The sequence below is a fragment of the Botryllus schlosseri genome, chromosome 9 (genome assembly GCF_051294905.1).
Source record: "Botryllus schlosseri isolate E-star chromosome 9, Bs_hap1, whole genome shotgun sequence".
NCBI classification, from domain to species: Eukaryota; Metazoa; Chordata; class Ascidiacea; order Stolidobranchia; family Styelidae; genus Botryllus; species Botryllus schlosseri.
Window position 1 is genome coordinate 27254186 of NC_137244.1, and position 25807 is coordinate 27279992.

At 40.9% G+C, this 25807-nt stretch overlaps 2 protein-coding genes and 2 long non-coding RNA genes across 4 annotated transcripts in view; all 4 read left to right on the forward strand.

The window, feature by feature from the left end:
* Window positions 1-25807, forward strand: part of LOC145446210 (uncharacterized) — a 38311-nt gene that overhangs the window by 11700 nt on the left and 804 nt on the right. The window lies entirely within an intron of this gene.
* LOC145447311 (uncharacterized) lies at window positions 1164-3175 on the forward strand. Its single transcript, XR_013917524.1, has 4 exons — window positions 1164-1458; window positions 1792-1934; window positions 1999-2124; window positions 2540-3175. It is a non-coding gene; the product is annotated as an uncharacterized LOC145447311 (long non-coding RNA).
* On the forward strand, window positions 4897-9064 carry LOC145446751 (uncharacterized). The gene has a single exon (XM_080325105.1). The coding sequence runs from the start codon at window positions 5288-5290 to the stop codon at window positions 7106-7108; it is 1821 nt and encodes a 606-aa protein (XP_080181231.1). The 5' UTR covers window positions 4897-5287; the 3' UTR covers window positions 7109-9064.
* LOC145446969 (serine/threonine-protein phosphatase 5-like) lies at window positions 18752-25236 on the forward strand. The gene is made up of 13 exons (XM_080325372.1): window positions 18752-18952; window positions 19422-19588; window positions 19654-19725; window positions 20362-20509; window positions 20905-21019; window positions 21083-21161; window positions 21556-21654; window positions 21842-21947; window positions 22379-22521; window positions 23135-23263; window positions 23650-23763; window positions 24201-24347; window positions 24950-25236. The coding sequence occupies exons 1-13, from the start codon at window positions 18877-18879 to the stop codon at window positions 25013-25015; spliced, it is 1461 nt and encodes a 486-aa protein (XP_080181498.1). The 5' UTR covers window positions 18752-18876; the 3' UTR covers window positions 25016-25236.

The window sequence follows — 25807 nt, forward strand, 5'->3', positions numbered from 1 at the left end:
TGAGCTTTTGCATGGTATGTCTTGATTTTAGTATCGATCGCTGTGCCAAGTCTCAAGGTTGGCACTCAATGATTAGGGCAGCAATTTCGTTATCAAGGTCGAGTATGGTATAGATGTGCGCTAACGCATTGCGGATTTCAAGCAAAAGCCGGTGTATCTGTGTAAACGCTAACTGTGTTCCATACGTACGTGTGCGTGTGGCCTGAAGTCGACCTCGGTCGGACTCGAATCCTCAACCTATTTGTGTTGCATCCGTGGATTATACAACTGCGTTATCTCGCCACTACCTATCAGGTACAGCACACGCGCGTCAACGAAGAACAACTACCATAGATCAGGACTGAATACAAGAAAACGCATTGATTTATCAAGTATGCCGGACCCCAATTGACGTGGAACAGCATCGCGCTGGCTATCCGACAGTCGTCGAGCATGTCCGCATTCAAGTCGAAATACAAGCAATTTCTTCTAAATGAATACTAATCAGTCTTCAGGATTACAGGACCACGACCTAACATCGACCTCGCCCTCCGCTACATGCCACCTCATTTTGTCGATTGCATCTTTTATTCTCTGCATTACTTTTCATTAAGTGTGCCTCTTCTTTACTTCGCCTAAGCTAAGGTGGGTGTCTAATCTTAAAGGCTACTCCAAGTTGTTTCGACACTTCAAATCTTTTCTTTGTATCGCAGTCTTGTGATATTTTGAAACGATGAAAACATTAATAAACCTGATTGAGGTCTTTGGTCTGACCTTGCCGGGGATCAGGAAGCCGGACGCTTCACCATTACGCTATGTTAATCGGTACAATACAGAAAAATTGGGAGCTAAGGAATATCGCTTGACATTCAAGGATACCTTTGTAAATTATAGCTCCGATTTACCTATAAATACCGAACCCAACTAAGCTACCTCTATAAAATAGTTTTTTCGTATGCTCGCATCTTAGCTGACCTCCTGGTGAGTGTCAGGTCGAAAAGCTTCGAGAATAAATCTGAATACAATGTTCAAATCAGCCATAGCCTTTATGAGGCTATTTGTAGGCTTTATATAAAGGCTATGGTTGAACTAAGCTACCAAAGGCAAGTACTTTGGCTCTCGTTGGCTCCGTCGGTGTCGGAGTTGATATGACCAAACACCGCTAGCGGTTCTTCATAATCAAAGTCACTCAACTATGACAAGTCGTCCGAACGTATTTTCATGGAGCGAGAAATGTTGCACAACTTGATGTTTTGTAGTATGGCGCCTTGCGGCGAACGTCGTTGTAGGTTGGATTATTTGGAGTTCGCGGCGCAAATATGGCTGGATGTGCTGTGAAAGGTCAAGAAAATGACGCATGACGGAAGGATAGCTCAAGAAAGAAGCCAAATAGTGTCTGACAGAGACTGTCCTGTTCTATTTCGCTTCCCAAGAAATCCAATCCTCAACGTCGTCTCTTCAGAAGAAGTGGGATCAAAGGTACAGTACCGTAGTATTAGTAGTAAGTCTACTGTAGTACATGTAGTGTTCGTAAAACGTCAAATATAGAGACCTTTAGCTTTCACATACGGTACACAATGAGATGTGGACTGTTAATTTCTCAAAACTAATATGGTGTGAAGTTAACTTGATTCTTGATACAGTCCATTATTGTTATGAGTATATACCAATTGAGTAATAAAAATACTAAAATACAAATTTGAAGTGTCTCAGGTAACCATCAGCTTTGATCATTGCCTAGTGATATGACACGTTCATGGTTCATCCTCAGTGTCTTTATATTATCATAATCATGGGTTATATTTTATGCAGCATATGATTTCACTGGAAGAATTCCACCAATGGAGAGAAGACTTTGGAGTTTTGAAATTATTTTTCGCTTGCTAACAAACCGGTCAAGGTGGTTCATGTTGTTTCGGATGACTCTTCGTGCGGATGTGGAAAGCGGCTGGCTGGTGAGATTCCATTGTGTACTGCTGAAGAGTACCATTGCTTAGCATTGTTTAATACCGTTTGCAGATAGGAATGAAATACCATCTGCTGATAATCTAAGATCAACCTTGAGTTACCCGTCAAACATATTCAACCATCCGTCACTAATCACGATACCATATGATGTTGCGAGAACAGCTGCACACTGAACAGGTAAGATATTGTTTGATGCTGCACAACCTTTTACTCATTGGAAACCTTATCCCTTGGTCATGGAACAGTGTCGGGGGTTCTCACAAACCCTGAATTTCTTAAAGTGGCAATATCATTTTTCTCGTATTGTTGTGCTTTGTCATTATCAGTGACCTTGAGCATTTTTCAAATGATTACATCTGTCAATAAATGAAATTTCCAATCATAGCCGACATGGAAACCAGTTGAAGCCGGCATTTGACTATCGAGCATACTTTGTAATGTAGCCATAAGCAGTTGCTGTTGTCTGCAAAACGCATCCTTGATTTTCTCTTGTTTGGGCAGTCCACGAAGGGTGCGCTCGCAAATTTATTTAGTTTGGTACGAGATCAATTCTAGTGTATTTATTCATTTAGTATGTTATATTTTTATTCAGGTCTGCATGCGGGAAATTATCATGCAACATACACGGAATTCGTCGCTTCTTGTGAAAATGATGACGGTACCTCAATTCCATATTCCATGCGAACCCCAAATTGATGACTCGGAATATGAATGCATGGAATCGCTCTCAGAAGTATCTTATACTATCTGGCCCTGGTGGGTTGGACAATTCACCAATCGTTCATTTTTTTCGTGGTGCACTGGTCGATGTTCGTGCAGCCAGCCCACTATGAACCGGTCCTATACCAATACCGAGAAAACCATTGCCGAGAATGCTATTACCGAGAATGGACATTACCGGCAGCGTCAAGCATGTCCAAGTCTACATGCAAGCTGTTTCTACTGAATGAATACAATTCAGCCTGCAGGACTGCGATATGATATGTCGACATTTTTATTGCTAGTCCTTTTTATGTTATCTTTCCCTGGATTGTATATGCCTTTTATTTACATGCTCTTGGTCAAGGTGCGGGACTGATTAAAATGACCAATCCGAATCATTTAGACACTGTTTAATTGTTTTCCTTATATTGCCATCTTGAGGTGTTTTGATCTGATGGAAATTTCAATAAATGGCTGGGACTACCTATATTTCGTGTCATCCAAATACATGGATCTATCACAGAAAGCACCTGTAAATTTGTTGTCAGATTTAGAGTTGTTAAAGAGAAACGAAGAATCGTACGAGGGAGAAACCAGTATGCTTGGAAATGTGCTGCAAGGTCAGGTATAAGACGAAAAATAATAAAATACTTATTTTTACATCTGAGGACTTTTGAGGATAAGGTTTCTACATGTTAGTTCTCATTTATTGCATAAAAGTTGCTGCAGACATGTGTTTAGAAGCGGAGGCTAGTCAGAAATCCCGGTGTGAAGGGTGGTAGTTGTCTGCTTGCAGGTTGGTTGTCTAGTCAGTGAGTACTCCAGTTCCATTGGGCAATGATACCAGGTCATGGAATTCTTGCGGCTATGGTGGACTGTAAAACTCGACGGTCATGACCAGCAATAATCCTGCATCCCGACTAGTAATATTTTCGGTCTACGCCAAGATTGATATTGCAGCATATATAAGGTATATTTCGTATGAAGGTCATCCATTTATAAATATTTCGTTTTAATGTCGTTGAAATACATACTGCAATCCTTGAAATCACAGACAGCCAAATAATTCTCGAGAAATAACCGTTAAAAGTCGAAATATAAGGTCGGCAAGCACGGATTTCCATTACAGCAGGTTCGCGCCGACGGACTTTTGTGCAACATTTTGCGCTCCAGTACTCTCATAACATTGCGCTTATTAGTCGGACGACTTGTCATAGTTGAGTGACTTTGTTCATAATGAAAGAGGCTTGTCGTTTCCGGAATCTGTTCTTGATTCGTGTGGATGCCCTGTAGTGTATGTTTTAATACATCGCTGTTTAGTAGCCGCTTTAGGGAGGTTTGTGTCCTGATTAAACTATAATTTTGGAATCAGCTCAACAGCTTTCGATTAAGACCGGTTTTATTGAATTTTTACTCTTAGGTCGTAAGCTGGAGGTTGAATTGAATCTGTTGTTCAATGTTCAGCATATATAGTGAAAAAATGATAAAGAAAATTTTCGGCTGACGTCAGGGGTAATGGTCAGCGACTAGTTGGGGATTATAGAGAATGTTGTGTCAACCATCGTATCACAAAATAAGACGTCACCGACAAAAAAATTCCAGCTTAATCCAATATAATTTTTTTTCAATCGTAGGTACGGACGGTACGGTACTGAAGTTCTATATGAAGTATCAAGCGTCTCTTCAATCACCCAAATTCTTGTAGCGCCATCAGTAAACTATGTTACAGGCACGGATGTATGGGAATTGTATGTATAAGTACCAGGGCACGCCATTGCAAAAGTTGATGCATTACACCACAATTTGGCAAGATCTCCGATGCTCTGCAAGGTCTATGTTACTTTGAAAATATGTTCATTGGCATTGCTATAGTACGAGATCTTCCTCTGCTAGTAACTTACCTGGAAGATCTCCTGTATTTTTAGAACCATAACTACGGAAGAAGATTACAACCAAATTAAAAACATGTTTAATCGCATGTTTATATAGTTGTAGGCTATACTTGTTTCGTATAGTTTGATTGACAGCAGTAATTATGCCAAATCATGTGTATATATAATATATCATTATTTAATGTGCGTATTATGTTATTCACATTAAATTATTCAATTAAACTTAATTACATATAGGCTACCTACCAGTATCTATTTATAACAGGCCTACTAACTGCATAATGTGACCCGTCATTATTTTTTTTTGGTTATATGGTTAAAAAAAATATTATCGACAAGATAGCGTAATGGTGAAGCGTCCGGCTTCTTGATCGGTATAGGTGGTGGCTCGATCCCCGGCCGGGTCAGATCAAAGACCTGAGTAGCAACACTTGTATCCATGACTTCCCTGCTTGGTGCTCACGTATTACTGGGATAGCATGGAGGCGTGGTAAGGCAATATCTGCACCATCCTTGTCTAACGGCATATGCACATCATGCACTCATGGTATGCATATGCACTAATGCACAGACCGTGTGTATGTATATCATGAGTCGGTGTAGCCTATATGCCACAAAAAAAACCATCAAGGACAAAAAAAACCTACGTCCTTTCCTTATCTATTTACAAAGTCTACTATTCCTAACAGCTGAAGCTGTAGACACCCGCGTTAGCTTATAATATGTTTGTGCTAAACTGACGCAAGATGACACACGGAAACCCACAGAGCACGCGGAGTTTGAACAAAATCCTAGAAAACGCAGAAACGTCGGGACATCTTCAACTCGTGAGCAGGCGTCTGAAAGAAATCCGAGACCTTGTCTTCAAGCATGATTTCAATAACTTAACCTTGGTCGACCTGTCTCATAACAGACTAGGCGAAATCCCACCGGAACTGCTAGATTGGCAGTGTTTGAACACTCTGATTTTATCAAACAATGTTTTGAAATCAATACCGGAGTATATCTCACAGTTGCATTTGTTGGAGATAATCAATTTATCAAGCAATCAACTCACGGTACTCCCGACACAATTATGCCAGCTAAAATTCTTGAAAATCATCAAACTGAGCAGCAATCGTATCATTTCTCTACCGGAAGAAATCCGTTTTTTGACAAACTGCCAAGAACTTGATGTTAGCGACAATGAATTGACATCTATCCCGCAAGAAATCGGAGATATGGCAAGCCTTCTCTGTTTGAATGTACGCAGAAATAACATTCACGCACTACCAGAAGAGTTGTGTCGAATGCGGTTAACACATCTCGACGCTGCATGCAATCTTATATCTACTATACCTGTGAGTTTTCAAAATATGACAACCCTTCAAAGTCTGTTGTTGGATAACAATCCATTAACATCTCCCCGTCTTACTGTGCTTCGTAAAGGCCGTGTGCATTTGTTTCGCGAGTTGGGCGTGCAGGCGGAACGTGCTCAAATCAAAAAAGATGTGTTAGACGATCCTGTAATGAGTCCTATGAAGAGGAGCAATAGCGTACGAACTGATTTCTTAAAAATGAGTTCAATGTCTGCGGAGGAAACACAACATGGCAAAGATGAGGAACGTCTCGAAAAAGCAGCTGAAATGTTGAAAGACCGTAGAAAAGCCAGCGTTAGTTCTGTTTCAAACCACGGGACTGTCAAATCACCGAAAAAAACAAGTCCTAAAGAGCGAGATCTCACAAAACGACAAGCGTCATCAGACAACATCAATATTAAGAAGCCTAAAACGCCGCCGAAAAACTTTATCTCCAAAGAGCGTAAGCGTAGTTCCAGCAGCGGCAATTTCGAGCGTAAAAATTCGTCCGAAACCTTACTGATTCACCAGAAATTATCGTCGTTTCCAGGGTACAAACCAAACGTGCCTGAAAAACCAGACACTCTGAACGGATCCACCACAAAAAACACCGATAACAAACCTCAAAAAGCAGAAAAATCGCGTCAACCAAATAAAGTATCAGGTCCGACCAAAAAAGGGTACATGCCGACTGCTATTAAACCACGATCAAGTTTGAGTCGTAGCCGTGGTAGTTCTTTTAATAACGCGGGGGATAAGGAAGGTCCGTTCACAATGAGACGTAAAACTGAAAAATTGTATGAAGAACTCGAACTTTTGGAGTCTCTGAGGCACTCGATTGAAAGCAGGCTGAAAACTCAGCTTGGAGATGAGATTCCGGCTGCTTTATCAGACGGGGTGGTTTTATGCCATCTTGCTAACCATGTAAAAGCAAGGTCCATTCCGACTGTGCATATCCCATCTCCTGCTGTTCCGAAATTGAGTTTGACGAAACGTAGAAGAAACATCGACTGTTTTCTGGACGCGTGCGCCAAAATAGGAGTGTCGCCCACTCAAATTTGTTCGGCGCAGGACATTCTTTTGGAGAAAAACATTTCAAAAGTAGCTACGACCGTGAACGAGCTGCTGAAGCATTCACCGCATCGTCAGCATTCGCCTAAACGTCAGGTTGAACCGCCGACTGTGAGTGTGACTGCGTCCATTCTCAGCAAACAGCAGAGTATTGTATGATTTTTTTCTTTTTTGGAGGGGAGGGGCAATGTTCATCAGGGGTGGGCAAAAATACCTGATTTGATTCTGAATTGAATGTCACATGTCGAGGATTTTGAAAGTTCAAGTATGTAGCTATCATGCGGCCACAAATCATTCAGTTATATATAAGATAATTTGGTATTTTTCAACCATGCCAATTTCATTTTGCGTTGAGACAATGTCGCAGGTTGGACACAACAACATTTCCACAAACGTTCGTAGCTTCGTACTACATTTTTGATATGCGATGATGCGGCCAATTGCGGTTTCAAGGCTTCAACTGTGGGGAAATAGTATCAATGCCACAGTTCTGCACAGGCGCGTAGCCAGCCAAAAAATAAGGGGGGCTTCGATTTTTTTCGAATTTAGTAATATAGCATCAATTTGTTAGGGTTAGGTACATGCGTAAATAACGATTATACAACATCCTCGTGTTGACGATTATACGCGTATGATAAGCTTGTCAACGAGTCCGGAAGTGCTGTTATTACGGACTGCCTGATCTGTCCTGAACAATTGAATACGCACGCTAATCAATGCGTCTTACGTAGCCTCGGCGACGATTTTCGCAAGTCAAACTGTACGAGTTATTACGGAAAATGTGCTATAATGACGCCGATTTCAGGTGGTTCAAACCTTACCTCTTTTATAACTCAAGCCTTGACACACAGCTGCTGGTTCAAGAATTAGCGTTCAATTCCGCATGTACGGACGCATCGCACATGTTTGCGGCCATCCGACGTCATTCAGTTTCGAAATGTCACTCTTCAATCACGATCGCTAATCAGCATATACTTAACGGCATTTTATCCAAGTGATCGGGAAATAAGAGCCAAAGCATGGTGGTCCCGAGACGCGGTAGTCAGGCTAGCGATATATTTCGTACTGGCCAATTGCATATGCGATTATGTAGGCCAGCGTTGATATCGTGCGCACCGGGCCTATTGCAGATGCGATTATTCAAGCCAGCGGAACTAGGCTCGTTGGAGATGCGATAAATCAGGCTAGCAACGATTGCCTAGCGCGCGGCAATCAGTGATCTTATTTCGCAATCATGTCAGCGGGAGATCGTGTCGCGTTACATTGTGCAGTGCAATAAGCACCGACGAATCTCGCTAATTGGCAACACGCTTTTCGGTAATTGGCCGCGCGCAACACTGATAATACCACTTATCGAATTGCAACCGAGTATTAGCGACTAGCGTCAGAGCGGTCATTTGAAAAGGACGGAGTTTCGCGTTTAAGGAAGGGGTTTCCGACCCCGGAATCCCCCTGGCTATGCGCCTGGTTCTGCACCACATCAAAGATTACTTGGTATTTTTTTGACCATTGCACTTTGTGACAATGCTGTGGGTCACGACTTCACAGATATAGGATTTCAGCTAACGTGTATAGCTTTGTATTAGCCTACATGTTTTGTTAGTTGCGATACGGCCCATCGAGGTTCACAGCCTTCCACAGTGGAAAATAGTATCCAAATTATAATTCTCGTTGATTAATTAACTCTCAGGGGCAAGGATCGTATCATTTCGGTACTCAAATATTATCTCTCGCTACTCGAGTACTGGAATCATTGTGCCCTGCCCTGCTGTTCATGGGTGCAAATTTTGTGATTCTCGACAGATAGTTGAGTTGGGAAATTTGGTGAAGAGATTGCACTTAACTGCTTGCCGAAACTGATTTGATTTTGGATATCGGGCGAATAGTATTCAATTTGGAGAGAGTCACCATAACATGTTATCACTTGGATTATGGTCTTGACGGCGAAATCGTGTTCATTTACTGAATGCACTGCTGAAATTTACCAGTTGTCTCCACTCTGCTTGCGACTACGCACATGAAAACCAATGTTAACCTTTTGCCGAATGCAGGCGTCCGTATATCTCTTGCCATTATATCGTTATTTATTCAGATAAAATCATGAGTTGTGCTCAACTGGTGTTGTGTTGTGCTGGTGCTGATGAGGTGTTGCCGCATCGCTAAAAAGGTAGTGTTGTGCTTCATGGTAAAACTGATTAGGAAACTTTACTATCGTGGAGAGGTCAGTAACAAATTACAAGTATATTTTAGACTACTTCTACTTCACAGGTCTCGAGTTTATGGGCAAAACTAAGACTAGAATACTCACTTACAAATCACTATTTCTACTTGGCTATAAATTCACAGTGTTACTTCTACTTGGTAACATATGGTGGCTATACTTTGACCACCTCTGGGTGCATTTGAAAAGTGCTGAGCAAGACGAGCCTAGTTGGCTTACTATACGACCGCGTGTTGTCGCATTTCAACGGCCCTGTGGAAATCTCTTGCGCAGACGCAAAACTTACGTTTACGTATACAATTGAATAATGTATTGACATTGAAATCAACCGGAATATTTTCGGATGCCACTCGTCGGCATCTAAAGTAGACAATTAGAAAGAACATGTACAAACCTCTCAGCCGTACAAGAGGTGGCTATGTCTTTGACACGACTCCCTTATTTTTCCATATCGTAAATTCCATCAGCATCGCTATCGCACACCATGTCGTTTTTTGTCATTACGACCGGAGCTACACGGAATATTTTGTTCAATAAATAGCCTATCGTTTCTGAGTAGGGCTAGCTGAGGCTCCGCGCAATTGAAGATTTGCTCATGACTCAAGCCTGCATCCGTTGTAGGATAAATGCGGGGTTGCAATGAATAGGATTAGCGGGCGATAGTTTCGGAATACCAATCCACACAGAACTCCTGCATGGATTTCGGAGGCATGGATAGTAGGAATGGTGTCGTGAGGTTCACGTTCGCGTTCTGTGTATGAACCTCAGTAATTTAGAGGTTTACGTTCACAAACGAACCTTGATAGGTTTTGCACTGTGAACCTTTTTCATATATTACAATTTCTACGTCATTACAATATCTTAGGTTGAAATTTATTGCATTTCAACTGCGGGCCAGATCAGCACTACCGAACATGCACCTTGATAATCTCAAAAAGATAACTTGATTTATTACAAAAGTTTGCTCGGAATATCCAATTTCCGTTTCTGAATATTTAGTGACTCTCTGCGGTGAGTTTGACCCTCAATCACACAACATCAAAAGCGAAATACGCAACATGCAGGTGGTCAGCGAATGATGCTTATTCAACCAATCAACGAAATCTATATCGTTGTCTGATGTAACGAAATCTAGCGGGCGTACGGGTGAATCTTGATTACATCGTATGTTTAATTGTTTATTGTATCATAAATACCAAATACGTGCGATTGGGGTGTCGCTAACTCGCTATCTGTTGTATAACTTAATGGGGTAATATCGGTAGCAAGTATAGAAACCCGTTTTACACTCTGCTCAATACCAACGTAGCAATAGCCTATACTCAGACGTCGACTACATTGTCCGGTCTGGCCTAGACCGTTAACGCGTATGCTTATATTCCCTTGCAATGCAAGTCCTCGTCGAAATTGGTGGCAAAGCGACGGAAGATATTGATTTTATGGGACCATTATGTTTTATTGCCCCATATTTGTTACATTTAGCGACGTTTAATACGCCAGTAGGCCTATGTACTTCAGCATTGTGGCATTATGTGGCCCTAGTCGTCGCTGGGTATTGTGTACAATAGGGCTCTTCAAAAATGATTTTTTTTCTCAAATCTTACTGGCTACTTGATAAAATTGTTAGATTACATAATTTAAGCCTACACACCAAATTTGGTTCAATTCCAACCAGTAGCCGCATTGCTACAGGAGAAGAAAGTTTCTATTTATTATATAAAAATAAATAAACAATTAAATAGTATATTCGGGTTCATTTCAATATGAATATACTATTTAATTGTATATTGAAGTTCTGTACCTCCAAGAAGCTCTTCAAAAATGAATAACAAAAAATTTGAAAATTTTCTTTACACCCAAGAAGATGCTAGGTTGTCTATAGAAACGATGTTCACCAAATTTGGTTCGATTCCAAACAGTGGAAGCGGAGTTATTGCCGTCCAAAAATTTGGATTTGAATAAAATAATATTTACTATAATAAATAATTGAAGAATTGGTCACCGTAAATACTATTTTATTCATAATCCAATTTTTCGACGGCTATAACTCCGCTGCCACTGGTTGAAATTGAACCAAATTTGGTGAACATCGTTTCTATAGACAGCCTAACACTTTCATGTGGTGAACAGAAAATTTTCAAATTTTTTGTCATTCATTTTTATATAATAAATAGAAACTTTCTTCTGTAGCAATGCGGCTACTGGTTGGAATTGAACCAAATTTTGTGTGTAAGCTTAAATTAGGTAACCTAACAATTTTATCAAGTAGCCATGCAGTACGATTTGAGAAAAAAAGTCATTTTTGAAGAGTTCTACAATACATTAATATAGGCCAGGGGTCGCCAACTCAAAATGGGTCGCGGGCCACTTTTCAAAATTCCTATAGGCCGCGGGCCGCATGACTTCAATATCGAGATTAACATAGCCAACGCAGCTTATCAATCACGTGTGATAACCCCACATAAGTACAATGCTGTGTTCTCTTACATGGGCGATGGGCATAGTCACCGCAAAATGAATAATATTTTATTGAACAAACACAAATACAAAAAAAATATCATGCTCATCAATTTCATTATATTTTGAACTATGAGCTGCGCACGATACCCGACAACACTCTGTGTAGCAACCAAAACAGGGGTGGCCAACCTTTTTGCTATTCACGGTCGCATTTCGATTACTCATGGAGCCCGCGGCCGCATTCCGGTGCATAGTGGTAATAAACAAGCTGGGGCCAAATATCTACATTAAACTCACCATGTCTATTGCTGGTACACTCCGGACAAATCTATTTACTCATATCGGCTTACTATGGGCACCGAGATCGTGAATATAGTCCTGTTGTGAAGATGAGCAACAGGGATTCGTATACTGTAGTCGCGCGAAGCGCGAAATTTTTTTCATGTTCATGAATGGATTTCGTCAATGTATTAGAAGAGCTTCTTGGAGGTACAGAACTTCAATATACAATTAAATAGTATATTCATATTGAAATGAACCCGAATATTTTCGGCTGACACTCGTCAGGGGTAATCGTCAGCAACTAGTAGAGAATTGGAAAGAACATTGTATATCAACAATCGTATCACAAAATATGACGTCACCAGCATGAAAGAGAGAGCGTTCAGTGTACTATTTTTAGGTGATACACGAACTCCTTTTGTTGACAGAGTTTTGGTTGGTGTATTTTGATAAAAGTTGATTCCAAGGCACACAAATGACTACATCCGAAAAATCTTACTTGATAATGGTTACCCTGAACACGTCATCAGCCGCGGCATGGAGAGGAAATTAACGCAATTCAACGCAGAAAAACGAACAGAGCCCACCGCACGAACAATAAAAGATGTTTATATCCATCTACCTTGGATTGGCCCCATTTCCACCCGCTTTGAAAAACAATTGATTTCTGCTGTCGGTAAATGTTACGATACAGTCAAAACCAATGTGATTTTTACAACAACACAACTGCTCCCTTCAACACGCAAAGACGTGCTTCCTGCACTTCAACAAAGTAATGTAGTGTACGAATATAGGTGCCACTGTGATTGTGGCTACGTGGGAAGAACGTCAAGACGTCTGCAGGACCGCATAAACCAACATGTCCCCAGATTTATCAGAACACGTGCGTCACGCGATGTGAAAAGCTCACCCTTAACTCATCCACTTAAGACTGATGCTGATCGATCAAAGGCAATTAATTCTGCCATCGGCAAACATTTGTTGGATAATCCGATTTGTGCGAATAATTATCGAGACGACCGATTTCGAATCGTAGGTCGAGGCCGTTCACAATTCCATTTGTGTGCCTTGGAATCAACTTTTATCAAAATACACCAACCAAAACTCTGTCAACAAAAGGAGTTCGTGTATCACCTAAAAATAGTACATTGAACGCTCTCTCTTTCATGCTGGTGACGTCATATTTTGTGATACGATTGTTGATATACAATGTTCTTTCCAATTCTCTACTAGTTGCTGACGATTACCCCTGACGAGTGTCAGCCGAAAATATTCGGGTTCATTTCAATATGAATATACTATTTAATTGTCAATGTATTATTAGTATTGTTTCACATATTACTATCAGAAATTCATCCTTTCTCGGCCCATGTGATCAGATTCACCGGTAGAGTTTATGCAGGGAGTGTCTTCAAAAACTTAGAGAAGTTATTATTGCTGTGGTGCATCTTTGAGTGGGCCAATTCTCATTAGTCTCCTATGTTGCATGCAGGTATTTCTTGACCTCCCATTAAAATTGTCGTTATAGTGGAAATATATTGGATTCGCCCAAACGCAGGCCAACCAGAAAAAAAAATTAATTCGGGATGAGGAGAACACGATCAAAAATTGGTATTTCTTTATGGGGAGCATAATTTTTCTTTGCTGTTCGAATCTGTACGGTGGGGCTCAGATTACAATGGACACTGCTATATTAATATCAAAAATGAACTCGCATTGACGCGCGCGCAGCGCGAATAAAATTTCAAGAATATTTCAAATCTCTCATTAATTAGGAAGTCAATTCGTAAATTAAATTCGCATAATATTGACAGCCGCCAACACATCCTAATTGAATTGAGTGTCGACGACCGCATAATTTTTCTTCTACTGCCGCAGATTGGCCGCCCCAGGATTAAAGAATCGATATTGGGGTTAGTTATAGGCAAGGTACCCTATTTGCTGGAAAACTATCTACTCGTAAAGCATGGTCTCTTGTAGAGCCCGAAGTCGTTTATCAAGCCTCCCGGTCTTGGCAGTGGTTGGCCATTGCACGCCAAGGTATTATGCGCATTCATATCAGCAAACTATTCCTCCAGCATAGAATGATATTACCATGCCGAACCGAAGGAACAGTGATATTGGGCACAGTAGAATGACTTACTTTGAACTACAACAACAACAACAACCCTGAACTACAACAACAACAACAATATGTTTAAACTGAAATCAATTTCGGCATTTCGAAATGGTTCGCTGAGCGTTCTTCCAAAATTTCTCCAAATCGGGCTGCGGGCCGCAAATTATGACCTCGCGGGCCGCGTGTTGGTGACCCCTGATATAGGCTATCACTTCACTGAAATGTAGGGTTGGAATTAGCAATATGACGTCACGTGACGTCATGAGGTCCGATCACGTTCGGTCGTTCGCGTTCACACAGAACCTTTCAAAAAGGTTCGCGTTCACACGAACTTGAACCTTTCAGAGGTTCACACCATCCCTAATAGATACGTTCAACCAAAGGCAGAGATATTCAACGTTGAGTGGTTGTTGATTATAAATCATCATCATCATCATTGGCCTATTAGCAATTTTATCAGTTCAATACACCACAAAAAATGCGATACAATGAATAGACAGGAAGATGTCGAAGCGACTTGGATTTGTCAATGGAATCGGACAGCCACCTTGGCCTAGGCGTAGTAAAGAGGAGGCATGCACACTGAATGAAAGTAAAGAATACAGTATAGAAAAAGAAAGCGACAAGAAATAGGGCGGCATGTCATGGGAAGCGAGATCGATAGGTCAGTCGTGGTCCGGTAATCTTGAGGATGGACTGTATTTATTTAGTAGTAAAAATTGCTTGTATTTCGACTTGAATGTGGACATGCTCGTCGACTGTCGGATGGCCGGCGAGATACTGTTCCACACATCAGGTCCGGCATATTTGATGGAGCGATGATCTTTTCGGTCGATCATATGATATTTGGACGACGTGGACGCGCGTGTGTTGTACTTGTGCGCTTTTGATTCAGAGGTAAAGAAGTCATTGAAATATTCGGGGCAACGACCGCAGTGAAACTGATACATAAACTTGGCGTAAAGTCCTCGTTTGTGGGCCATTTTGATTCATCACTTGTGGGTGACAAATTTCTCGTACGCGCTCAAACACGACTGAAACACGCTCGAGCTCGACATTGCCTGCACCATTTCAGTCACGCGTCGCTCACATTTGGGAGCTAGCGTAGTGGTGACGATGACGATAAGCTCCTGCGGCCCGGGGTCTAATCCGGGTCCGATGTTTATCTTACGGTTACCATACTTCCTCTTTGAGAGAATAGTTCTCTTTTTTCAATGAATTGAAAATGTCCTCGGAGAACGCCTAAATGCTGTCCTCTTTTTGGGAATTTGTTCTCTTACTCTGGAAAAAGTACTCGACTTTTTATTCAACACAGGTGGTATTGATTGAAAACTCGAAAATTAAAGATATATTCTTTTGGGGTATTTGAGTTTTTAAAAAGTGTCCTCTTTTTCGGATCTCAAGAAAGAGCCGCGGAATAGAGATTGACATCGAATAAGAACTGTGACATCAGGCAGGGATATCTAGAGCTCTCGTTAATTTCTAGAAATCCATGACATCGGGCAGTAGGCCGAGATGGATACCATAGTTTATGGTCGTTCGGCATCCTCCTCCTATCTGTTCATTACATCGCATTATGTGTGTTATCACATTGTAGCCTACGTCTTGATCAGATGAAAATAAAGTCGGGCCGTATTGATTATTAGAGCATTTTGCATGGAGTATTCTTTGTGAGCAGTTTTCCCAGCAGCTATCTCATGACTCATTTTTATCAGTATAGTTTTGAAATGGTTTTAACCTCCAAGATTGATGCGGTATAGATCTAATGCAGTGGTTCTGAAACTGTGGTCGCGAGAGATTTGTAACCGCGCTATGATCGATCTTCTGTGGTCGCTTTGGTCGTTTACAAGTCAAATAAAGTGACAGGCCCATCAATGTTGTTACTATGATAACTCCTGATGATGAAAAATGTACCCCCCCCCCTGTATCAAACATAGTAGGTTTGATGTCACATTGAGGCTGGTCTGACACCATTTGTCTGCAAATCTCTAAGTTCGCGATCAAATTTGTCGTGGCTTCAGATAGATTGGAATCGCTTGCTTGGACCAGACGAAGGAATATCTCCTTTCGTGAGATGAACACGATTCCGAATTAGCACGGGGCATGGCTGCGTCACAATACCAAACTCCGTTACCAATGCAACATTCGAGGCTGATTTTGGGGAGTTGCAGGATCACGAGAAGATTAACATATATTTTTTTTTCATAATCAGTACCGCGGTAGCTTTTGATTGATACGAGTTTCATCAAATTTAATGCTAGGAATGCCAGTCAAAAATGACTGTCAAATTCCCTTGGTTGGACCAAATAGAAAGTGTGACGTAGACCAACTTCACTGAGCCGTGCGATTTTCTTGTGTCCACACCACTGAGCTGTATAATCATCATCATCATTGGTTTATTAGCAATTTTATCAGTTCAATACACCACAAAAAATGCGATACAATGAAAAGACAGGAAGATGTCGAAGCGACAAGGAGCAGTCTATGGAATCTGACACCCACCTTGGCCTAGGCGATGTAAAGAGGAGGCATGCACACTGAATGAAAGTAAAGAAGATAGTATAGAAAAAAGAAAGCGACAATAAATAGGGCGGCATGTCATGGGAAGCGAGATCGATAGGTCAGTCGTGGTCCGGTAATCTTGAGGATGGACTGTATTTATTTAGTAGTAATTGCTTGTATTTCGACTTGAATGTGGACATGCTCGTCGACTGTCGGATGGCGGGCGGGATACTGTTCCACACATCAGGTCCGGCATATTTGATAGAGCGATGATCTTTTCGGTCGATCATATGATATTTGGACGACGTGGACCCGCGTGTGTTGTACTTGTGCGCTTTTGATTCCGAGGTAAAGAAGTCATTGAAATATTCGGGGCAACGACCACAGTGGAACTGATACATAAACTTGGCGATTTCTAGTTTCCGCATATCTTCTATGTTTAGGACGCCGAATCTCTTCAGCAGCGACTTGTTGGATGGGCAGCCAGGCCCCTTTGGGGCCCTAGCTATGATTCGGAGTACTTTATGTTGTAGTTTTTGCAGTGGCTTGAGTGCAGTTTTTCTGGCAGCCCCCCAACAGAGGATGCCATAGTGTAACTTCGATTGGATTAAGGATTTAAAGAGTATCAGAAGAACCCATGCTGGCATGAAGCGCCTAAGGCTGTAGAACAGGCCGCACTTCGGTGATAATTTAGTTTCTAGGGACTGAATATGACTCTTCCAGGACATGTTCGAGTCCAGTAAAACTCCGAGATATTTGGCATTATCTGTGTTGGAAACGGGCTGACCAGCGATATTAACGGTTAGGTTATTTTTTGAATTCACTGTCAGCAATTGCGATTTCGAGGCGTTTATGCAGAGGTTGTTCTGGGCCGTCCACTCATGGACTTTGGGCATTTGGTCACCAGTCAGGGCATCCAGCTCTGCCGTCGAAGATGCTGAAGAGAGGAGGTGAGTATCATCAGCGAACAGTGTGGTGTTCAATGAGGAGGTTTCAAAAATGTCGTTGACATATAAGGTGAAAAGGACAGGTCCAAGTACTGAGCCTTGGGGCACATCACAGGTCACCAGGTGAGGAGAGGACAAGGTGTCTGAGATCGCAACCATTTGTTGGCGTCCAGTGAGGTAATTTTTCATGAGCTCAAGTTGTGGGCCCCGAAGTCCGTAGCGCGCCAATTTCGAGATGAGAATTTTATGATCTACGCAGTCAAACGCTTTTTTTAGATCGAGAAAAATGCTACATCCCACATTTCGCTTCTCTGAGATATCATAATACTGTTCGGCCACTGTTAGGAGGGCATGTGCGGTTTGGTGTTTGTTTCGGAAGCCAAATTGTTGAGGGGAAATGACAGACATAAAGTCACTATGGTTTTATCAGCGTGTAACCCTTTGAGTACTCGCTGGTTTTATCACTGGCAATCATTTTGGAAGCGCACGCACCGCACGGTCTCATTATAGAGGATTGTAGAGACAGTCGCTATAGTCTCATCATAGCAATTTACAACGTAGCGTTGTAAATTGCTATGGTCTCATGTTACCCGAAACCTTCTGCATGGGTCGTGTCTGCCATCGTGAGCATTTTTTCACGATAAAAAATTCTGCCCCAAAAGACTTCATCATTTTATGCTGATTTACGAAATAATTTGGGGTCGCCTACGAGCTTTGTACATTTTTATAAACGCCTGCTTCACTTTTTGACAAGACATGGTTATAATATAGAGGATGTAGTACCATAGCCTTTATAAAGGCTATGGTAGTACAGTCTCCATAGTTATAATATGTCGTGTCGTCAAATCATTTGACGTACCATCAAAAATTATCTAGCGTGCCACAAATGGCACGCGTGCCGGGGGTTTCTGACCCCTTGCAGCAGAGCCCTTAAAATAGCGGATATGATTTCAGAACCGGTAGCGATATTCGGATCTGACTGTCTCTGCAAGTCACGTTGAATCCAGCGGTAGCATCGTGAGGCAATGGTCTTGTTTTTTTTTTCTTTCCGAAAATGCATGTGCATTATTGACGACTAAAATACACTGGGCTTTCCGTGCAGTAATATTGTTCGCCGTTACAAGATTCCACTTTATACGAGGTGTAAAGACAATCATCTTATAGGTTGCATATTTCGTCACGGCTCTGTTTTCATTCGCGTATCATAGATGGTTTGGCATACTCCATTACTCCGGTATACTTTGCATTCATCATTTGTGAGGCGTGTTTTTTAATCAATATTTATGTATTTGCCAGAAACTCAGTTGGTACGATATACTGTTAACATTACACATTTACAATTTGAACTGAACTACTGCTAGGCTGGGATTATCAGCACTGTGATACGACGTCAGTCATGAGCAACCAGGATGAAAGTGAAAAGACAAAAAAGGCCGAAGAATTTAAAGAAAGGGCAAATGAATGTTTTAAATGTATGTATGTCAGTATATACATAGATTTGTTATATTCTATACCCCTAATGCTGTCCTCACTGTCATCCACGATCAATAATACCAGCAGTGATTTTCAACTGGTTAAGACGCATAGGCTACTCAACATACTCAACAATATACATATGATTTAGGATGACCACGCCCATCTTGGCCATCAGTGGCTGCAGTCAACTACGCTGCCTCCTAACGCTATGTTGATACACAGTTCATTTTGTGCATCAGTAATTTATATTAAATTATTACAGATGTGTATTGTGGTATATAGTTTTGTTTTTACGACTATGAAATTTTATTTCTTGTCATAATGCAAACTTGGTCTAACGTACCGACAGCCTATGCCATAGCAAAGTGTAGATTATGTTACGAAATTCTCTGCAATTATCTGTTGTTCAAACAATTTGGGCTACTTGTGGGATATTTGAATATGATAAAACTGTGATAATTTCAGTGAAAAATTTCGAACAAGCCGTTCCATTATACACGGAAGCGATCGAACTACAACCAACTGCTGCCTATTACGGAAATCGGAGTTTCGCTAATTTGAAATTGGAGAATTATGGCTACGCCCTTGAAGACGCGAACCGTGCTTTGGAACTTGATAGAAAATACATCAAAGTAAGTACAAATTTCTTGGAATGGTGAAAGTTGTTACGTATCATTCTATGATGGGACATTGTCAGGGTTATTACCGTCGAGCTTCTGCGTACATGGCTCTGGGAAAATTCAAGCCTGCATTGAAAGACTATGAGACGGTGAGCATTTTGAATCAATTTACCTCGATTTAACTTGTGGTGATGGCGACCCATGTAATTATAGCTCGAATCAGACTTGTACAAACTACTGGATTTTCAAAATACCCAATGCAAATAGAACTGCTCACTTTTCAAAACTCGCAACTAGAACCAGAACTAACGTTTATTGACCTTTGAAAATTCGCAACCAACTAAAACACAACCAGCTAGATTCAATTCTGGATCAACCGGTTCATTTTTATTTTATCGAAATGAGCTAATAAATGTTAGAGATATGATCGGCATTGGAAAAGGACAGATTTTCGAGTTTAAAACGGGAGAGGTTCCCTCTCCCAAAAAACACTGTTCGTAGTGATGATTCTGAGTTAGCGACGGCTGGAAGAACATCACACAACAGAACACCGGTATCCCGATTCACGCCAAACGACGACATATGTTATCTAGTTGTTCAGAAACTAGAACTACTCACTTTTCAAAAGCCGCAACTAGAACTAGAAGTGCTCAAAAAGCCAATAGTTTGTTGACCATCAACTAACTAGAATGGTATTTTGCACGAGTCTGTTCTGAGACCCATCTTGATCTGTAGCGTTTTCAAGCTTTCAACCAAACAAATAATCGGAGCAATTTTTCATGCAGGTGGTGAAAGTAAGACCAAATGATGCCGACGCAAAGATGAAATGCACGGAATGCAGTAAAATCGTGAAACGACAAGCGTTTGAAAAAGCGATCGCGTGCGACGACATCAAGAAAATTATATCCGAAACGATTCATCTCGAAGCCATGAGTGAGTGTGTCTATTTTGTAAAGGTTGACAACTATACTTGAGTATCATCAATATTAAAGGCTTAGTTCAGCCCCAAAATCTGAAAACTATGAAGTGAAAGCAGTCTAAAATCATAACCACTTGCAAAAGAAATACACCCGTTGTGAATAATGTTTGGCAGCTGTGGAAAAATACTTTATCATGGCTGCGCTCGCGGTTTGTCTGCACTTGATGTTGTTTTTGTTTCTATGACGTCACAATTGGCTGTATGCAATGTAGTTATATGCAAGTTTTTGAAATTCTCTTAATGCCGACGATTACCCCTGAAGAGTGTTGGCTCGAAAAGCTTCGGGTTTTAATATATTTCTAATATGAATATATTATTAAAATGTATACTTTATCATGGTCGTTCTCAGCAATCGACGAAAAGTACAGTGGGCCTAGAATAGCAAAAGACGGAATTGACAAAAATTTTGCGTCGAGCTTGATTGAATTTTACAAATCGGGCAAAGACAACCGTTTGAGCAAGAGGTTTGTCTTTCATTTATGAATTTGCATTGAACCGAGCCGACTGACTAAATTCTTTATTCTCAGGGACGCGTATTACATCATTTTAGAAGCAAAGAAGGTTCTTCAAGATCTGCCGTCTCTTGTCGACATCACAGTAGAAAACGTGAGTATGAATTATTGCAAGTTCAGAAGTAGTCAGTGACAAAATACTTCTACTTCTTTGAAGTAATCGAATAGTTTTTGCCGACTTGCACCACTTGGGCAAGTGGTTATGACTTTAAACTACTTCTACTTTGCAGTTTACAGTTTTTAGGCAAAACTAACTACTTGTGTTTTTGTAGATATTTATGATGTTGCTTTTACTTGAGTAGAAATGTGCAACGTTACTTCTTTTACTTGAGTATCAATAATGACTTCTTCGACTACCTCTGGAAATCGGTACTTTTTCTTGAGTAGAAATACACAACGTTACTTCTGCTTGAGCAGCAACGATAATTTCTTTGTCCGCCAACTGCCTAAGTCTACGTTCAACACAATTGCCAAGTTTGGTTTTTCAGAGCAAAAAACTCACCGTTTGCGGAGACATTCACGGGCAATATTACGACCTCTGTCACATTTTTGAAGTGAACGGGCTGCCTTCGGAAGACAATCCTTATGTATCCTTTTTGAATCTTCCATTTATCATTGTTCATGTTTATTTTCAATTTATGGTTTGCTGAAAATGGCTCATGCCCCCCAGGTTGGGAACACCTGGTATTGTGATATGAATTGTATGTTGAAACATCCGGGCCTATTGGTGTGAATTTCAATTAAAAATCCAATTTTCCTTAAACAATTCTTAAGTTATTCAACGGAGATTTTGTGGACCGGGGCTCTTGGTCGGTGGAGGTCATTCTCGTTTTGTTCACTTTCAAAGTTTTGTATCCGCGCCATTTTCATCTTGTTCGGGGTAAGTGAGATGAAGTTGTGTTTGTTTTATGTGCAACTGAACCGAGGCCAGACTTGCATGAACTACTAGATTTTCAAAATCTGCAACTACAACTAGAACTACTTACTTTCAACAATCTACATCTGGAACTAGGACTGCTCACTTTTCATAATTCCTAACTAGAACTAAAATTATGTGCATCTAGACCTAGAACTGGAACTAAGCCCTTTTCAAAACTCGCAACATACCTAGAACTAGAATTACTCGCTCTTCAATACGCTCAACTAGAACTAGAACTATTCTCTCTTTCAAAACTCTCAACAGAACTATTCATACAGTAGATGCACCTCTAGAACTAGAACTGCTGAAAAATTCAGTAGTTAGTTTACCTGCAACTAACGAAATTGTTAGTTTGTACAAGTGTGACCGCGGCATCTTATCCTGGCAAACAGGCAACCACGAGACGGACAACATGAACCAGATGTACGGCTTCGAAGGCGAAGTGAAGGCAAAATACACGGCGCAGATGATGGAGCTTTTCAGCGAAGTTTTCAACTTTTTACCGCTAGCGTATTGCGTTAACGATAAAGTCTTGGTGAGTATTCGAAGTAGTACTTCTTCAGAGCACCCAAGTAGGGTTTGCCCACAACTACTACTCCTACTACTTCATAATTTTTCAGGCAAAAGTGTTCCCTTTTTGGATTTTGAAAATGAAGAACCAGTTTTGGGATTACTTTTGTAACATCAAAATAGCCCCTTGTCACGGCAGCTGAATCTATTTTTTAAGTTTATTCCCATTTGTAAAATAAGTAGTGAATATTTTTTGACTGCTTCTGGTTTACTGCTTTTCAGGCAAACATACTTACTTTTTGTGAATAGCTTGAAGAACCTGGACCAAATCTACTCTGTGAAACTCGTTACTTGAGTATATTTCAAACCTTTTATGCTCTACTTCCTCTTGCGGTAGTTTTAATATGAGTAGCTTCTACTCGAGTAGCAACGCTGACTCCCTATGTGTAAAGAGGCAATATAAATTTCTATGATGAATGCATATTTATGCATATATATTTAAAAATTTTACAATGTTGTTTCCAATTGTCTACTAGTCGTGACGATGACCCCTCACGAGTGTAGGCTGAAAATATTCGGGTTCATTTCAATGTCAATATATTATTCAAGTGTCATGATGCATTGCTGAAAATGTGCAGGTGATGCATGGCGGTCTATGTCAAGAGGAAGAAGTTACTTTGGACGATTTAAGGAAAATCGATCGAAATCGGCAGCCTCCAGAGAGCGGGCTGATGTGCGATCTGCTTTGGTCAGACCCTCAGTTGAAGGTATGTAACACACGTAGAATGCCGATAATCTCATTCTAATCTAATTTGTCGGATGTTTCTATGCTGACATTTTGATTCTAAACGTATTTCTGCTTTTCCTGTAAATGCTACAGGAGAAATGTATCGTGCGAAACAAGCTAACCTTGGTGTACAGACATTTGATATTCTCCTGCTTCTGAGAATCGACTGTGGTTTGATATGAACGGAACCTGTTGGAATTCAATTTCCATTTTATGTGAATTCAGTTATTGTAATTCTAGTCTAATTTGGGTAAGAACTGTGAAGCTGTCATTCTAATTTTAATCTAATTTGTAAAATTTGAAATTTTTCTTGTTCCCCAACCTTGGTACGGAATATGATTAATAGTGCAACGGTATTCTGTTTAGGCGGGACGCGGGACCAGCAAGCGCGGTGTCAGCTTCCAGTTTGGCCCGGACGTGACGGCCAATTTTTTGAAACGCAACAATCTCGATTACATCATTCGCAGCCACGAAGTGAAGGTGGGCATTTTGGGAATTCACTGTGCTAATTGCCGATCTAGTTGATTACCAACTGAATACTGTTTTTTTAGTAGTTCTCGTTCTAGTTCTATTTTCGAGTTTTGAAAAGTCTGGAGTTTGAGTTGTAGTTGCGAAATTTGAATGGTATGGAGTTCTAGGTCTAGTTGCGAGTTTTTAGAATCAAGCAGCTCGTGTTCTAGTTTGTAATTTTGAAAAGTATGAAGTTTCAAGTCTAGTCGTGAGTTTTGAAAAGTGAGTATTTTCTACTTTCGGAACTTGAAAATCATTTAGTTTTAGTTCTAGTTGCGAATTTGAAAGTATGTTGTTTTAGTTGCGGGTTTAGAAAAGTGAGTAGTTCTAGTTGACGTGTTTTAAAAATCCAGTCGTTTGTACAGGTTCAAATTCAATTCACACTGCGTTTATGCGATTGTTTGCAGAACGATGGCTACGAAGTATCGCACGACGGAAAATGCATTACGATATTCTCCGCGCCAAACTACTGCGATCAGATGGGCAATAAAGGAGCGTTCATTCATTTGGAAGCGCCAGACTTGAAGCCAAAGTTCACACAATTTGAAGCAGTGGTGAGCAATGTTCCCTGTAATTTTTGACGGGTCTGCGCACACTCACCAACTCACTGCGCAGACCCTTGGAAAACAATAGCTAACGACTAAAAAAAAGGTCATCACTTCGGATTTTTTGTGCGCAACTTAGATTTTCTGTGCGCAGAGACCGTGAAAGCACTGCGCATTTGCGCACGTGCGCAGCTTAGAGGGAACATTGGTAGTGAGTAATGATGTTTAAAATCAAGTGCCTGGGTGAAACGATTTTGAATGGAATTTTAGGCTTCGAGTCGAGTGTCTTAGTATCAGTCATCGTGATCTCATAACAGGACGAAAGATGTGGATAGTTCAAATACGTACCTTTTATGCGACCACAAAGAATATATTGCCAGTTCTACATCATATGAAAGATAATTTTGTATTTTTTCGACCATACCTATTTAATTGCACTTTGTGGCAATGCTGTGGAGTGTGGATCGATCGCGTGTTCACAGATATGGCATTTCGATACTCGATTCTGATTGAAGTTCTAGAATTATTGTTTCCAGCATTTGTGATGAGTGGCAAATATATGTTTTGTGTAACTGTTTACATAACGTCAAGAAAATTTTTCGTATTCACAGCCCCACCCTGAGGCAAAACCGATGCAGTATGCCAATTCGATGATGAGGCTCGCGGGTCTGGTGTGACCCCCCTCGCCGGTTCAAATCTCTGATTCTTCACCGAAGTTATGAACTCGTCACGCTGGGAACCTGCTAAAGAAATCTCGATTTTGTGTTTTATTTTTGCTATCGTTCTGCTGAAAGTTTTGTAGTATTTTAGCGTTTTAACCGCGGTAATTTGCGGGATGTTCTATAAATCGATGTCTGCGCGGTGTACCATGGTCGTCGCCGAAACGTGCATACGTTGATTGATGCGATTTTTGGTAGCAATTTTTTCGACGTGGACTTATATCGAGTGCCTCGTGCAGGGTAGATTTGCGTCAGAGTCTGGAAGTTATTGACATAATAGGCGAGTATGTAGCAAAATACTGGAACTGACTCTAAATTGCGCTGCGGCTCTCAGAAATGATACTATGCACCGGATTGCCGCATGATCTACTGCATTTTTTCTTGGAACTTTTTTCCTGCAGCGCCCCTTTTCGAAAATTGCCTAGGTCTGGCGCCTCCCATATTTTAAGGGCGGAAGGAAGGAATTTTAAGGGCTACATTTGGGATCAAATCAAGGTTGTTATAACAGCCATCGGATACAGGCTCTACCACCTTTGTGGCTGGCAATCCGGGGAGCGGGGACGTTAATTGTATCGAAGTTTGTTTTATTGCTGGTCATATTGAATTTAGTACTGCATCCAGTTATTACCTTTACCATGAATGTATTCCAATCAAAGCAACACTAAACTATATGGGGGTACCAGATTTTGAGATCCGAAAAAGAGGAAACTTTACAAAAATTCTGAAAGCTCTAGTACGGGCTAACAAACT

Coding starts and splice junctions, on each gene's coding strand:
- LOC145446751 (XM_080325105.1), top strand. CDS start 5,288: ATGACACACGGAAACCCACAGAGCACGCGGAGTTTGAACAAAATCCTA.
- LOC145446969 (XM_080325372.1), top strand. CDS start 18,877: ATGAGCAACCAGGATGAAAGTGAAAAGACAAAAAAGGCCGAAGAATTT. Junction 19,589..19,653: donor TTGATAGAAAATACATCAAA/GTAAGTACAAAT, acceptor GGACATTGTCAG/GGTTATTACCGTCGAGCTTC. Junction 19,726..20,361: donor CATTGAAAGACTATGAGACG/GTGAGCATTTTG, acceptor TTTTTCATGCAG/GTGGTGAAAGTAAGACCAAA.